The 15,284-nt window shown below is 44.0% G+C and overlaps 2 protein-coding genes across 4 annotated transcripts in view; one reads left to right on the top strand and one right to left on the bottom strand.

The window, feature by feature from the left end:
* LOC115648275 (elongin-A-like) overlaps positions 1-7,059 on the bottom strand; it is a 35,673-nt gene extending 28,614 nt beyond the window's left edge. For both annotated transcript variants that reach the window (XM_030555617.1, XM_030555616.1), the window contains exon 1: positions 6,939-7,059. In XM_030555617.1, coding sequence (XP_030411477.1) covers positions 6,939-7,016 — 78 coding nt within the window. In that variant the 5' untranslated portion in view covers positions 7,017-7,059. The remainder of the gene's footprint in view (positions 1-6,938) is intronic.
* The window catches only part of KLHL31 (kelch like family member 31), a 34,116-nt gene that overhangs the window by 4,543 nt on the left and 14,289 nt on the right, over positions 1-15,284 (top strand). Inside the window, exon 2 of one of the 2 annotated variants that reach the window (XM_030555615.1) lies at positions 13,611-13,670. The gene's annotated coding sequence lies outside the window, so the exon portion shown is untranslated. Of the gene's footprint in view, positions 1-13,490; positions 13,671-15,284 lie in introns of those variants that run through there. The other variant, XM_030555614.1, reaches the window with a different exon arrangement.

Genomic DNA, 15,284 nt, shown 5'->3' with positions numbered 1-15,284 from the left:
AACATTTTAAAAACCTTATTTACTTTACATACAACAATAGTTCAGTTATATATTATGACTTACAGAAAGAGACCTAAAAATATTCAAATGTATTACTGGCACGCGAAACCTTAAATTAGAGTTGTCATGGTATAATTCCCCACTCTGAACCTTAGCGTCCAAAAGATGGGGGACCAGCATGAATTCCTCTAAGCTCAATTACCAGCTTAGTACTTGTAGCGCTGCCACCAACCAGGAATTCCAGTGCCTGGTACACTCTGATCCCCACAAAATCTTGCTCGGGGACCACCAAGACCCAGACCCTCTGGATCTTAACACAAAGAAAGTAAACCCTTTCCCTCACCATTGCCTCTCCCAGGCTTCCCCTCCCTGGGTTACCCTGGAAGATCACTGTGATTCAAACTCCTTGAATCTTGAAACAGAGGAAAATGCACCTTCCCCCCTCCTTCTCTCTCCCCCTATCAGACTCTCCCTGAGAGAGACAGTAATCATAACACAGAGAAAAATTAGCCTCTCTCCCCCTTTCCTCCACCAATTCCCTGGTGAATCCAGACCCTGTCCCCTGGAGTGTCTCACCAACACAAACAAAAAAAAACAATCAGGTTCTTAAACAAGAAAAGCTTTTAATTAAAGAGAAAAACAGTAAAAATTATCTTTGTAAATTTAAAATTGAATAAGTACAGGGTCTTTCAGCTATAGACACTTGGAATACCTCCCAGCCTAAGTATACAACTACAGATTTGAACTCCTCCCAGCCAAATACAGATTTGCAAATAAGAAAAACATAAGCCTAACTCGCCTTATCTACCTAGTACTCACTATTCTGAAACTCATAAGAACCTGTATCAGAGAGATTGGAGAGAAACCTGGTTGCATGTTGTTCAAGTGAGCTCAGCTTACCATGGGTTACAGATCGCTCTCTAGAACAGCACTGTCATCATTTACCCCTTCCAATTTTTGGGATTATCTGCAATTTTTACCAGCTATGTTTTTATGTTATCTTCCAGATCAACAAATTCTGAATAGCATCAGGCCAAGAACAGATCCTTGGCACCTCCATTAAAAACACTTACATTGAATGAGGATTCCCTATTTATAATTACTTCTAAAGATGTAACAGGCAGTTTTTAAGCCACTGAATATGTGCTGCATTGATTTTGTACAGGGCTAATTTAATTATCAGAGTGTTGTGTAGTAATAAATCAAATGCCTTAAAGAAGTCTAATTATACTATGTCACTGTTGCATTTGCCACCAAATTTATAATCATGAAAAAAACAGTTTGACAAGATCCATTTTCCATAAAAACATTTTGATTGCCAGAATTATGCTTCCATCCTTTAAGTCTTTACTGATTACATCCCACATAAGCCATTCCACTATTTTGCAGAGGAAAAATGACCAGCTGATTGGCCTACATTTTTGTGGGTCATCATCATTTTACCCATTTTTAAAACTGGCACAACAACATTAGCTTGGTTAAACAGCTAAATCAACAGCTCACAAAGCTCCTCGGCCAATTCTTTTATTACTCCTGGATGCAAGTTACTCAGTCCTGCAGATATGAAAGTGTTTACCTCTAGCAACTTCTGTCAGAACAGAAAATATTTGATCATCACTGTGAGCTGTGATAGTCTTCCAGCTTCTTCCCAAACAGAGAACAGATATATTTGTTGAACTCACCTGCTTTCCTTATGCATCATTATTGATAATTTTACCATCCCTATCTAATAACAGATCTAAAACATTGCAAGAGTTTCTTTTGTGCCTCATTTTAAAAATTCCTTCTTTAATCCTACTGGCCATATTTTTTATTGATTTTTTAGCTTCCCTCAGCAACTGACTGCATTTAATAACTGCTAGTTTATAGCCATTGCGATCAACTTTCCCTTTTTCAATTTGTTATACATTTTCATTTTACATTGCTGTTTTCCTTTCCTAACCAGGAAGTTTGTTTTTAAAACCAACAAAGTCTTTTGTTATTGCTGCACTGTTGTTCTGGGGACAATTAGTAAACTCCCAAACATCGTTCACATTGACTGGGAGGAAAGATGTACACAAAACAACTTCAATATCAAGAAATTAGCCCTTTTAAAGCACTATTACTGGTCAGGACTACATCTCTCTCACGTGCACGCATGTGTGGGCACACACCTCTTTCAGAACACTGTACGTTTACTAATCTAAAATAATTTTAAATTTAACAGCAAATCCTTTAAACAGTAAGGCCCAGATCCACAAAGGTACTTAGACAACTAAGCCCCCAGAATTAGACACCTAAATCTGGTTTTCAGTCACCACTGTAATTCACAAAACCAGAAAGCCAGGAGCCCAGCCCACCCACCCTGGCCACTGTCATCACCTACTCCAAACAGCCAGAGAAGCCGGAGCCGGTGCTGATGGCCGTCAAGGAGGAAATCACGCAGGAGATACAGTTCTCATCATCCAGCGGAGAGCTGGTTTGATAATTTTATCATCCCTATCTAATAACAGATCTAAAACATTGCAAGAGTTTCTTGTTCAGCCGCCGCCTAACTCTAATAAGTTTTTCCAGTAGAAGTTTTCTAGGTGCTTAAGTTTGTGTCTCTGAACATGTACATGCCGCTCTCCTTTCTAACACAATCTACAAACTAGGAGAAAATGAGCCTTCGCCTTCGTAGCTCACCCCAGGGCCAATCCTGCAGGTGTGCTTAGAAGCTCCCTGCCAGATTGGGTCCCATTCAAAATCTGTCTAGAACAGGCAGGGCAATCCCTACTTACTCTGGGGCCCTATACAGCCCCCTCATGTGGTTGGGGCAGGCCCCAGGCCTCTGCAAGGGGGCAGGCTTGGGGGAAAAGAGGGAACCACCCCCCAGCACTCACCAGTGGCATGGTTGGGGCCAGGTCTGCACTTCCTGCTACCAGTGAGTGCAGGCCCAGCCATGCTGCAGAGCTCAGGGGATTGGGGGCGGAGCAGGGCTGGGAAGAGGCAGGGGCCCTGGGAAAGTGCAGGAGCAGGGGCTGGAGCAGCATGCAGCTGTGCAGGGCCCCAAGAAATTTGGTGCCCCAAATTTCCTGGGGCCCTACCATCTGCATACTTTGCGTATAGGTAAGGATGGCCCTGAGAATAGGAGGATGAGGTGGGAGGGTGAAGACAATCACCTTATAGATTCATAGACTCTAGGACTGGAAGGGACCTCGAGAGGTCATCGAGTCCAGTCCCCTGCCCTCATGGCAGGACCAAATACTGTCTAGACCAGACCTGATAGACATTTATCTAACCTACTCCAGAGATGGAGATTCCACAAACTCCCTAGGCAATTTATTCCAATGTTGCCAGGTGGTTAGAGCAGTGGTTTTCAAACTGCGAATCGTGACCCAGTACTGGGTCACGGAATTTAAGGTACTGGATCGCGGCAGCTCTGGTCAGCGCTGCCGACCAGGACATTAGAAGTCCCATCGGCAGTGCTGCCCAGCTAAGGCAGGCTAGTCCCTACCTGCTCTGACACCACACTGCACCCCAGGAGTGGCCAGCACCAGGTCTGGCTCCTAAGCAGGGGAGGCCACAGGGCTCCATGCACTGCCCTTGCCCCGAGCACTAGCTCCACGCTCCCAGGGTGGCAGGCAATGCCTGCAGGCAAGAGCAACATGGAGCCACTTACGTGCCTCTGCCTGGCAGCCAGACCTGCTGTTGGCCACTTCCGGGGCACAGTGCCATCCACTGCGCCAGAACAGGCAGGAAGCCTGCCTTAGCATCCCCGCTGCGCCGCTGACCAGGAACCACCCAAAGTAAGCCCATCCCTCAACCTCCACCCCAAACCCAGAGCCCCCACCTGCATCCCAAACCCCTCATCCCCAGCCCCAACCCAGAGCCCTGACCCCCTAGATATATCCTAGGGGATTCAATGCCTAAGTCCCTTTGTAGATCCTGGCCAAAGTTGTGACATTCCCCATTTCGCCCCAGTTATATAGACACAAGCTTTAAAATTGCACACTCAGCCAGGGCTCTGAAAGTCAAATGTTACCCACTTCTGATCTTCCATCACCAATAATAAAAACATTCCACAGGGCAACTAAGGCTTGCAGTCACACCTGTGTAATGCCAGTGATGGTTAGTGGGTTTGAAGAGCTGAAAGTGGAAGCATAATTGGCAAGCAACAGTTGCACAGGTGTCATTGAGGATATGGCCTGCAGAAACAAGAAACATTCAGCACAGGAAAACAATCTGCTACTTTGACTCTCAAAGCCAGCACAAACAGAAAATACCCTTGAAATAGAAGTGAAGATAGACATAGGTGTCTAAATAAAGATTATGAATTTATACATATTACACACACAGAGCAGAAAAATGTAACCATAAATGAGTTCCAAGTTCAGGAACCACCAATTATTATTATTTAAAAATTATAGCTGTTCTCTGCATACAATAGCGTTGACAGATAACGCCTTACTATATTCTGACCAGGCTTGTAGCTTTCAACAATGGTATCTGATTAAGTGGGGCTTGTCTACACTGGGAACTTGCATCCAAAATCCACATCGGAGACAGGTAACTAGGCTGACTTAACCCTTGGTGTAGGGAGAGACAGATGAACAGGAGACTTCCTCCATTGATTCTTGACCTATCTACTGCCTCTTGGGGAGGCAAATTACCTATTGCAATGGGAAAACCTCTCCTGTTGGTGTAGGCAATGACTACGCTGAAGCACTACAGCAGCACAGCTTCAGCTCTGCTGCTGTAGTGTTTTAAGCATAGACATACCTTCAGTTTCCTTTAAACATGAAGCTGGATGCCCATTAGTTGTCAAGATATTGTGGCTGGTAAAGGGATAAACAGCAGCCAATGGAATCCTGTTAATCTTACTGCTCAGGTCTGGTTTCATCGTAGTTTGCTTTAGTGATCAAATACTGATCCTTCAGATCAGACTGATCTGTGTTTGAGGTTTGGTTCTGGGTACTTCCCATCTGGGTACTTCTTATGGCTCCTGGGCAATCCTGCTATTCTATCGGTTACTGGATTCCTTTTTAAGCTTGGGAGCAGCTTTGTCCTTCTGGCATGACTGGAATATGTGATAACTTTCTTAGACTGTTTCAGCCTCTCTGTTGTATAGCATTAGCAAAGTCATAAAGGCTCATTTGTCACATTTAGAACTGCTATCAAATACAAAGTAGTTTGCACCCCAGAAGCTCAACGCGTTTTAGCTTTCTAGTCTGAATGCCAAGAAGTCTTCAGACAAAACCAACACTGTCTGTTACTTAGATGAGTTTGCTTTAGATGCTCTGTTATATCAAGGTCACAAGTTCTAATTCTCTTCTCACCTTTCTGTTCCTTATTCTCATCATAAACCACCACCACCACCACTCTTCCAGAGAGTCTCCTAATATTAAAAAAAGCATGTCCCTATAAACTGGATAAAATTACCATGACTTGCCCCACTCCAGGTCAAAATAACTGAAGAGAAATGACAACAAAGGTCAACTGACCTTAGGTAGCTTTTCAAGATTAGTTTATGAAGTAAATTGTAACAGACATGTTCTTACACAAGACCTTCCCACCTCAAATCAGAAGGCACTCAAATTTCAGAAAGTATTTTGTACTGACGTCAATCCTTTTATTTCCAAATTTAGAGAACGTGCTCCTCCAAGTAATTTTAAAAATACTCATAATCTCTCAGCACCACTGGAATATCAAAACAAATGAGAGAGACGGGATTTAGCTTAAGCAATGATTCTTCAAATACTTCTAACTAAGAGTAATATTATACAATAGAACCTCAGAGTTATGAGCTGACCAGTCAACTACATACCTCATTTGAAACCAGAAGTATGCAATCAGGCAGCAGCAGGGGTGGGGTGGGGAGACAAATACATTTAACACACTACTGTGTTAAATGTAAGCCACTAAAAAAAAATGAAGGGAAAGTTTTAAAAAGTATTTGACAAGGTAAGAAAACTGTTTCTGTGCTTGTTTCATTTAAATTAAGATAGTTAAAAGCAGCATTTTTCTTCCACATAGTAAAGTTTCAAAGTTGTATGAAGTCAATGTTCAATTGTAAACTTTTGAAAGAACCATAACGTTTTACGACCATTTCAGAGTTATGAACAACCTCCCTTCCAGAAGCGTTTGTAGCTGCTGTACATGACTACTCCCATTAAATTCAACAGGGCTACTCATCTAAAGCTATACTGATGGAACAGTCATTTCAATATCATTGTTATACTATCATCATGGCTTCCCTTAAAGATATTAAACACATAAGTCAAATAAGATGCATGAGAATAAACACTGATTTTTGCATCAACATGAGCTTTAATACATAATTAAAAAGGTAAAAGATATGTTAAATTAAATCAGTTAAAAGTAAATTTCACTATATATAAATGTGACTTTATATTTTTCTTTCAAAAGTACATTATAAACCACTAAATGCTTAAGATTTTATTCCTATTGCTTTTTAAGCTTGTTTGTAGCACCTCCTTATAGGCTTCTATCTCTTAAATTTGCTGTGCATATCAAACAGACATTGAAGTCTCTCCTGCAGGTATCCACTCATTGCCACAGGACTGTAGCAGGACAGCTCTCCTTTTCTGTCAAAATGGCTTTTTAATTTCTTGTTCAGGGGCTTTGAAAAATAACTCTGCTTGGACCACACAGGCCATTCAGCACCAGGCTGTGCAAAGCTAAAGCAGGGGAAGTTTCAGGCCTAACAAGTGTGAAGGGGGATAAATGGATCTAGGTGCTCTCAGGATGAAGCAGAACTTCAGGAGTCATTAGCTGAAGGCAATAATGTCAGTGAAACCACAAACTCGCCTCGCAGGGGGACCTGCCAGAGCGATCCCGCAGCTTGTGTGCGGGGGTCACGGGGGGCGGCCAGCCAGAAACAGGCCCCAGCCCAGCAGCCCCCGCAGGGCGCTGACTCCAGCCTCCTCTCCTAGGCGGGCGCGGGGGCGAGGCGGTACCTTTTGGGGATCCTGAGTCTGGCCGAGCCGCTCTTTCAGATGCAAGACCCTCGGCACCAGGCTCGCAGCCTCTGCCATAGCAAAGCCCTGCAGCGCCCAGGTACCCTGCCCAGCCGCCACGCGCCCGCGCAGCTCCGAGCTCTCGGCGGGCCGCACCTGCCCCCCGGCTGCGCCTCTTATAGCAGCGCCCTGAGCGCCACAGCCCAGCCGGGCCTGTCCCTCCTGGCGTGCCGGCGGGGCGGGGCTCTGTGAGCAGCGCCTCTCCCCGGGCTCAGCCCAGCAGCCCGCGCCGCGTGGAGCCCGGCTTGCTGCGCCCGCCCGTCAGTGCCGCCGCTTTCCACCCTCTCTCCCTGGGGGCGCCCGTTTCTCCCCGTCCAGCCTTTCCCTGGGTCCCGCCCCCGTCCTGGCATGTGTCTCCTTCCTTCGCCCCATACACTTCGTCCGCCTCGAGCTGCTTGAGAACCAGTGACCAGTATTGCCCAGCCCCTCTTGTTGTTGGCGGTGCAGGTGTAGCCCGGTGGGTCCAGGCTCGGAGAAGGGCAGGTGAGGGAGGACTGGGCATAGCTTTGGAATTGGACCAACTGCTGTGTGGGGAGAGAGCCGACGTTAAGGCGCTGCCGTGGCAGTACTTTAAGCATCATACTGGCAGGGCCGCTGACGGGAAGAAGGAGCAGGCAAAAGGAGCAGCTGCCCCTGGGCCCTTTAAATCACTGCCGGAGCCCCAGGCAGCACAGGCCAGGCTGAGGCAGCCCTGAAGGGCTGGCTGGAAGAGTCTAGCCCCAGCCCTGCCCCTTCCACCCAAGACCTTGCCCCCTTCAAGGGGCCCAGAGTGGCCCTTCCCCTACCTTGCCCAGGACCCCAGCTGCCCTGCATACTGGTAAGTCCTTTACGTTACTTTTCACCCCTGGACAGAGCCAAGCTTTGGAGCCTGTACAGAGCTGAGCTGCGCAATCTGTCTCTCGCCTCCAACTTGAGCCAATCAAAGCTATTCTCCAGCACCTTGTCTCTCCCACAACCTAATGAAACATTTTCAGGAAAACTCAGCTCTGTTGATGTGGACAAAATAAAATCAACAACTTTTCACCCAGCCCAGTTTGTCTTTTCTCCAGCTTGGAGGGTCAGAGCCTTCATGGATGCCCCCGACCCCTTGTTAATTTTGGGCTCCCTTGTTCCGCTCTCTTGGTTAAGTCTGTGACTCTCTAAGCAGCCCTCATTCCTACCATCTCTTCCCTTATCCTCCCCAGTGACTGGATTGGGGGTTCTTCCAGTATCGTTTCTGTTTGGGGAGCAGACATGAAGAAGGCAGAGCCTTTGCTTGCCTTTTTCTCCCCATCCACCACCATCATCATCATCACTGTGGCAGGGCCCACCCAGTGCTTAATTCTTGCCAGGTCTTGCCAGGGCTGGCACCGCTAGGCTTGGCAGTTCATAGCCCCAGCACCTCTGAGCTTGCTGCATCGGTTAAGAATGTAAAAACATTGCTTGAGCCCTAGCATGTAATTGATTGAGCTCCAGCACTCCTTTCATTACAAATTAAGCACTCGCCAGTCCCCTCTCCTTGGCAGGGTTTATACCCAGGCAGTGGTGGAGGATGCCCTGACTGCTCTTGCTAACATCACCACCAAAGCAGACTCTGGCCCTTCCACCAGCCATTGAAACCCCTAGGAAGCTTTGAAGACACTATGATTTCACAGACATTGATTTGTAGGTGCCATCAGTGCTTAATTTGTAATGAAAGAAGTGCTGGAGCTCAAGCAATTAAATGCTGGGGCTCAAGCAGTTTTTTTACATTCATCAGTGATGCAACAGTGCAGAGGTGCTGGGGCTATGAACTGCCAAACCTAGCGGTGACAGGGCTCAGCCCTGGAAAGCCCTGACACAAATTGAGCTCCGGATGCAATTAGTAATTCATGTAGTCCTACCACATGCAGCATGATGGAAGGGTGACCTAATGGATAGGGCACTGGACTCAAGAGCAGGGTTCAATTCTGGACTCAACCACATACCTTCTGTGTGACCTTGCTTAACCTACTCTGCACCTCAGTTCCCCTTTAGTGAAATAGGGATAAGGTTTCCCTACTTCACAGGAGTAGTGAGGACAAAAATCCATTAGGAGCTATGGTGATGAGTGCTACATAAGTACCTAGATAGAGAGAGGGAATGTGGTGGTCAATTATTTTTGTAATATTCTCATCATCATGAAGTTTACTGTAGTGTCTCCCTATGATAGCATTCTAGGTTCTCACTAAACAGCAAAACTCTTTAGTAGAGGGTGCTAGAAAGGACAAGTCCAGATATGTCCAAAATATTATTATTATTCTACAACAAACACAGGTGCTTCCCAGATAACATGAAAGGACATGATCCCTACTTGGAAGACCTTACAAGTTTTTAACATGACATGAGAGGTGAAGGAGAATGAAGGTAACACACAGTAGGGTAGGGAATGGGCAGTAAGATGAGAGTTGCAGCAATACAGTAGTACAGCTACTCATTTTAGGCGTATGTCCTTATTGGTGGCTCTGTTAAGCATTTTTTTTAGTATCTTATTTCTTTTTTTAATTTTTATGTAACAGGTCAGATCCTGTCCAACATTAAGATTACTTAGCTGGTCATTGGAGAATCTTCAGGTGGCATGGCATAGAGTTGTAGTGAGTCCTACTGTCTGACATGGCATGAATGATGGGGACGTGAGGAAGGGATGTAGCTGGAAGTCCCTTATGTCCCAGTAATGCTGTGACACTGCAACCCATATTCTTCATAGAAATATTGTTATGATATGAATATGGCATAACTAAGATATGTTTCATGCAAGATAGGTTATGTGAGGTATCATTGGAAAATATATCTACTGAATGTGATAATCCAATTTGTATGCATGTGTCATTTCTGTATCTGAGGTTAGGAATATTGACTATGTAACAATTACAACTGTGTGTGTATTTGGGGGAACACCCACCAGACCGTCGGCAATCATCCTCAGTCGGCCATTAGGAAGAACAATAAGACTTGGAAGATACTTAATCTCCCACCTTCCTGAGAAGCTCGCTGGATTTCTGCTTTGACACTACAGGGTCAGGTGATTGGGTCACCTGGTATTAGACGCCCATCTGAGGCTTTCAGTGTTTTTCCATTAAGAGGGGGTGAGGGGTCACATTGGGAAACAAAAGATTCCCGCCTTATGTAAATTCTATTTAGGCTGAGAAGTAAGGCAAGCAGGACTCTTCTCCACTGCCTCCCAGTCCAAGAAGGAAGATTGCTAAAAACAACTGAAGGGAAAGGGAAAGGCAAGGGCTCAGTCCAGGATTAGACAGGGGTCCAGTCTGTAAAGAGAAATAACTGGAACTCTAAGCTACAGAAGCTCTGCAATCTGCCTAAAACAACATTTAGGGTGAGAAATTACACTTTGTAACCTGTTTTTTGAGTGTATTAAGCTCAGTTTGTGTGTCTTGTTTTCTCAGTAGTCTGCTTTGTTCTGTTTGCTGTCCCTTATAATCACTTAAAATTTACCTTTTGTAGTTAATAAACTTATTGTTTATTTCAAAACCCAGGTTTTGCAATTCATATCTGGAGGAAGCAAAAAGCTGTGCATATCTCTTTTCACATTGAGGGAGAGGGTGAATTTTTATGAGCTTGCACTGTGCAGATCTTTCTATACAGCACAAGACAATATTATTTTTGGTTTATACCCCAAAGGATGTGTGCACATGAGTGGTGGCGATTCTCCTAGCTAAGTCCTCCCACACACAGCTGATTTCAGTCTGTGTCTGCATCTGGGTGTGGCCTTACCTGTGTGTGTGCTGGAGAAGGCTTGAGAGCCTAGCACACCAAGAATAGGGTGAGGAAACCAAGGCTGGTGGAAAGGGCGGGCTCAGTGAGACCCAAGCACATCAGGTGGCACCCTGGATGGGGGGGTCCAACTCATCACAGACCCCCATCTGCAGAAGGCCACAGCCACTGTTTACTAGGCTGCAGTCTGGTGGATGAACAATCCTGGAATAGTTGGTCACGAAAGGCACCTTTGCACCTTTCCACCCGTCCCACTCCTTCAAGTACTGCTCAGCCACAGCTGAGGATCTGGTCCACTCAACAGATTTTACTCACTTATTGTGGGTATCACGGAATAAGAGAATTTTCCGAAAATAGTAGTGTCTTGACATATTGGTGGAAATGCATGCCCCTATATGAATCTATGTGTGATGAAGAATAAATGCTTTACTTTATTTTACCTATTTTTCTTAAATAAGCAGTGCATTGTTTAACAAGCAGATGTAATTAGGGTTTTTCTTTTGAATTGTGTCGGAGGGGGAAAGCTACACCTTGTGCCAAAATGTCATGGAAAGGCTCTGTCCTTAGGGTGGGAAGAGTAAAACCGTGAAGTCCACCAATACATCAATGTCAAGGTCACAAAAATGGATGATGAGTTTCTCTCATAAGAGGTGCTACGGATGATGAACTGGAACCAATGTTGGCGTTGGAAGTCCTGTACATTGACTAATAGTAGGGTATAACAACCTCCTGTTATAAGGTGTTTTGAATTTTTGTTACCTAATAACACAGGGACAGGACAGAAGGTCCATTCTGTCTGTGGTACTTATGTGGCTCCCATCACTGTAGTATCTGAACACGTCCCTGTCTCTAATGTATTTAGCTTCACAACAGCCCTGTAAGATGGAAATGGGGAACTGAAGCACAGAGAGATTCAATGACTTGTCCATGGTCACATAGGATGCCTTTGGTAGAGCAACGAATTGAACCCAGACTTCCAGAGTCCTAGGCTAGCACCCTAACCATTAGATAGCTTTTGTCCTGATGGGAGCTTTGCCACTGAGTTGAATGGGGCCAAGCTTTCCCCTAAATCTGTGAAGCTGAATGACTTGCACGTTAAAAATGTGTGAGTTCATTGTATGCAGTGGATTTTAAAAAGTTAATTTAATTATAATGAAAATTGCTATACTTGTATAACATCTTTCATGTTTTAAAGAAATATTAGGAAGGGAGTTAAAAATTAATGTATCAACTCTACATAACAAAGGGATTTTTAGGTAGGCAGAATGGAATTACCATTACATTTGAATTGTCTTTCCTACTGGGGTCAATGTCTTTCCTATTGGGGTCAATGCCCCTATTCTTGAAAATGTACCATGGAATATTTTTATGTATTATTGTAATATTTGTCCCAACCTTGGTTTTGCATACTGCACATCTTATTCAAAAGATGGCAGCTCTAGCAACACAGCACACCCTAGCACTATAGTGGGATTTAGTTCAGTATGAACTCGAGGGAAAGAGCACCATGTAATGAATGGCCAGAACCATATCCTGGTGTACTAGCATTTACCTGGGATATCTCTCATCTTGGAAGGGTTGTGACTGTATTAGGTCTATGACTGATGAGAGTTGATGGCCCTCAGAAGGCTGAAGTTATCTTTTTATCTACAGTACAGAAGTAAGACTGATAGACTGCAAGCTTCCCTGAACCACTACTTTGTGGAGATACTACTCTGGAGATACTTCTTGGAGAAGTGAAAGGATTTTGTGTCCATGCAGTATCTGAAAAATGTCAGCTGGTGCCAATCATGATGGAGATTTGTTTGTTTGTTTCTGAGATGTGGACAGCTGTTCAGTAGGAACTGAACTCAGTTTACACAGGTCACTTATGGTAATTGTTCTTAGTCACTACTGGCTTGACGGACATATCTCACCATCAGGCTTGCAAAGAAATCCTCATGTTCTGAGTAAAACTCGGGGGCAGGATCATGATCTGTGTTTGAACCATTAACCTATGAACAGGGCCAGCTCCAAGGGTTTTGCCGCCCCAAGTAGCCAAAAAAAAAAAGAAGAAGCTGTGATCACGATCTGCGGCAATTCAGCGGGAGGTCCTTCGCTCCGAGCGGGAGTGAGGGACCCTCCGCCGAATTGCCGCCGAATACCTGAATGTGCCGCCCCGCTCCGGAGTGGCCGTCCCAGGCACCTGCTTGCTAAGCTGGTGCCTGGAGCCGGCCCTGCCTATGAAGGGCTCAGTATCCCATTACTAGTCCACCTCAGACACCCAGTACCTTGTCTTGTGGGGAGAAGGTTATTTGCATTTCTTTGGAATAGCAATGCAGTTATCATGTTGTTATGGATGTCCGCAGCACTATTGTGATGATGATCCTCTATCCGAATAAGATACGTGACCTGTATTTACTTAAACTCATAGAGACAGAAAGAAACATACACTGTAGATGGTGGAGAGAAGAGGTCTGAATCAGGCTGTATTTTGTCCATCTGGGATAAATAATACAGTTATCATAAACAATTTCTCCCAGACAGGTTGGCATGAGGCTGGATTGGGGGAGAATGCCCTTTCCAGGAGCTTGCCCTATATTTCCCATGCACATCTATGTTTATATCTAAGAGACAAGTTTGTTTCCTTATTTTTTAAAAGTCAGGCAAGCAAAGGAAACCTAACCCCCCTGGATGGCAGACAGAGAGAGAGAGACGAGGAGGAGGGGTCATTTTAAAGGGCCCCAGAGCGCAGACACCAGCCTCTTTTATTCACTGTGACAGCAAAGGGTCACACTAGAACTGCAATTGCTGGGACTTGTCAGCTGGACTCTGAGCTCTCTCTCTCTCTCTCTCTCTCTCTCTCTCTCTCTTTTTCATTCTCTCTCTTATCATTCTTCCTAGGAACGGACATTCCTACTGACACCTGGTTGGACAGCTGTAGACAGTGCATTGCTGAGGAAGGTAAAGTTGCTCCTGCTGCTGCAGTTGCTGGTCATATTCATCATGTTTCTAGGATAGGGGGGGGTTTTTGTCTGTATCTAGCACATTTTTGGACCTGGAATGTCCTTTAGCATGAATTATTCCTCAGCTGAAATCAATATGATCTCTTCTATCTATGGAAAGGCAAAAGTCTGTAGAAAACCAAATCACCCGAGGCTTGAAAAACTTAAAAATAAAATTAAGATATTTTCATGGTGTGTTGGTTGATATGTTTCTTTGCTTTTGCATTTCCTTTTGCTTTTCCTTCAAATGCTTTTGCATTTAACTCATTGGCTGCTAATCAAACAAACTAGCTCATTAAACTTCTGTTGATAGAAAAGTACATGGTAAGGAAAACTTTGGAGAATTATTTTTATAACAAACAACATTTAAAATTATTGGATCTAAAATAATTCTTGTTTTCATGAGCAAATGGTGCACGTGTTAAAGTTTATAAAATTTAAGTATCTCTGAAAATATTTAAAGCCACAGTTTTGCTTGCCAAGGTAATATTATCTAGCCATCTATAAAGTTTGTTAATAGAATATGTAAACACATCCAAAGTTTGCTCTCTTTTTCAGTCTGTAACAATGAAATGTATATTGCACTTTGTGTAGTATAAATAGGTTGCAAATCATCATTTGAAACAATCAAGTGTGTCCAAAGTGGCAAATACACCTTAAATTGAACCTGTCTTAAAATGGCAAGCTGCTGTGTGAATGTTACTATTCCTAGAACTGACTCTGATAGGTTTCAACAGATGCAGCTCTTGGAATGCAGCCGGGGTGGGCAGGGAGAAGGGAAGCAGCTGACCCACCTCTTTGGCAAGGGGACATTTTGGAATCTCAGCTCATTCTGGCATGCAGTGACACTGAGATACTGACGTTTTCGGCACACATGGGCCTCTCTCACACTGCACACAGTCATCACCCAGCAGGAAAAAAAAAAGCCTGGTTCTTACAGCGGAACTAACCATTCCTTTCTATAATTAAAATGCTGACTTATTATAAGCTGCATGCTTTGGGGAAGTTGAATATGATGAGATTTGACAAGGAAATATTGGAGAGGCTTATTTAAAAAATCTAGTAAATGATGCCGCTTCTTATTTTATCATTACATAGCATTCCTCCAACTTCTGAGCTTACCTAGGGGATCAGGATCAGAATTTGAGGAAATTGTGTCAGAATGCAAGAAAATAGTGTATCTTAGGTATAATACTGTATTTGATTAGTGTCGGTGACTCATTTCATTGATGTATTAAGACCAGGACCTTTCTTTAATGTGTATTTGCTTATATTTTGTAAATGAAATAACTCCTCTGAAGAACACACAGGGCCTTCTCCCACTGAATTCAACAGAAGTTTGGCCACTGACTTCAGTGAGAGCTGGAATTTGCCCATAGTTTATATGCTTAATTTAAACAGTTAATCTAATGTTATTGTATAAAAGTGAGGATTCTTTTCACATACAGAAATGGCTTTTTAAATCTAATACCTGTTGCAAAGTCTGTATCAATTTTTTTACAAAACAAAGTTAGGCTTTTTTTTCCAGAAATACCCTCAATAATTGATGCTGAAATTGTGGGCACCATAATTT

The sequence above is a fragment of the Gopherus evgoodei genome, chromosome 3 (assembly GCF_007399415.2).
Source record: "Gopherus evgoodei ecotype Sinaloan lineage chromosome 3, rGopEvg1_v1.p, whole genome shotgun sequence".
Taxonomy (NCBI): domain Eukaryota; kingdom Metazoa; phylum Chordata; order Testudines; family Testudinidae; genus Gopherus; species Gopherus evgoodei.
Note: the sequence above shows the minus strand (reverse complement) of the source record. Positions and strands in the feature narration are given on the sequence as shown.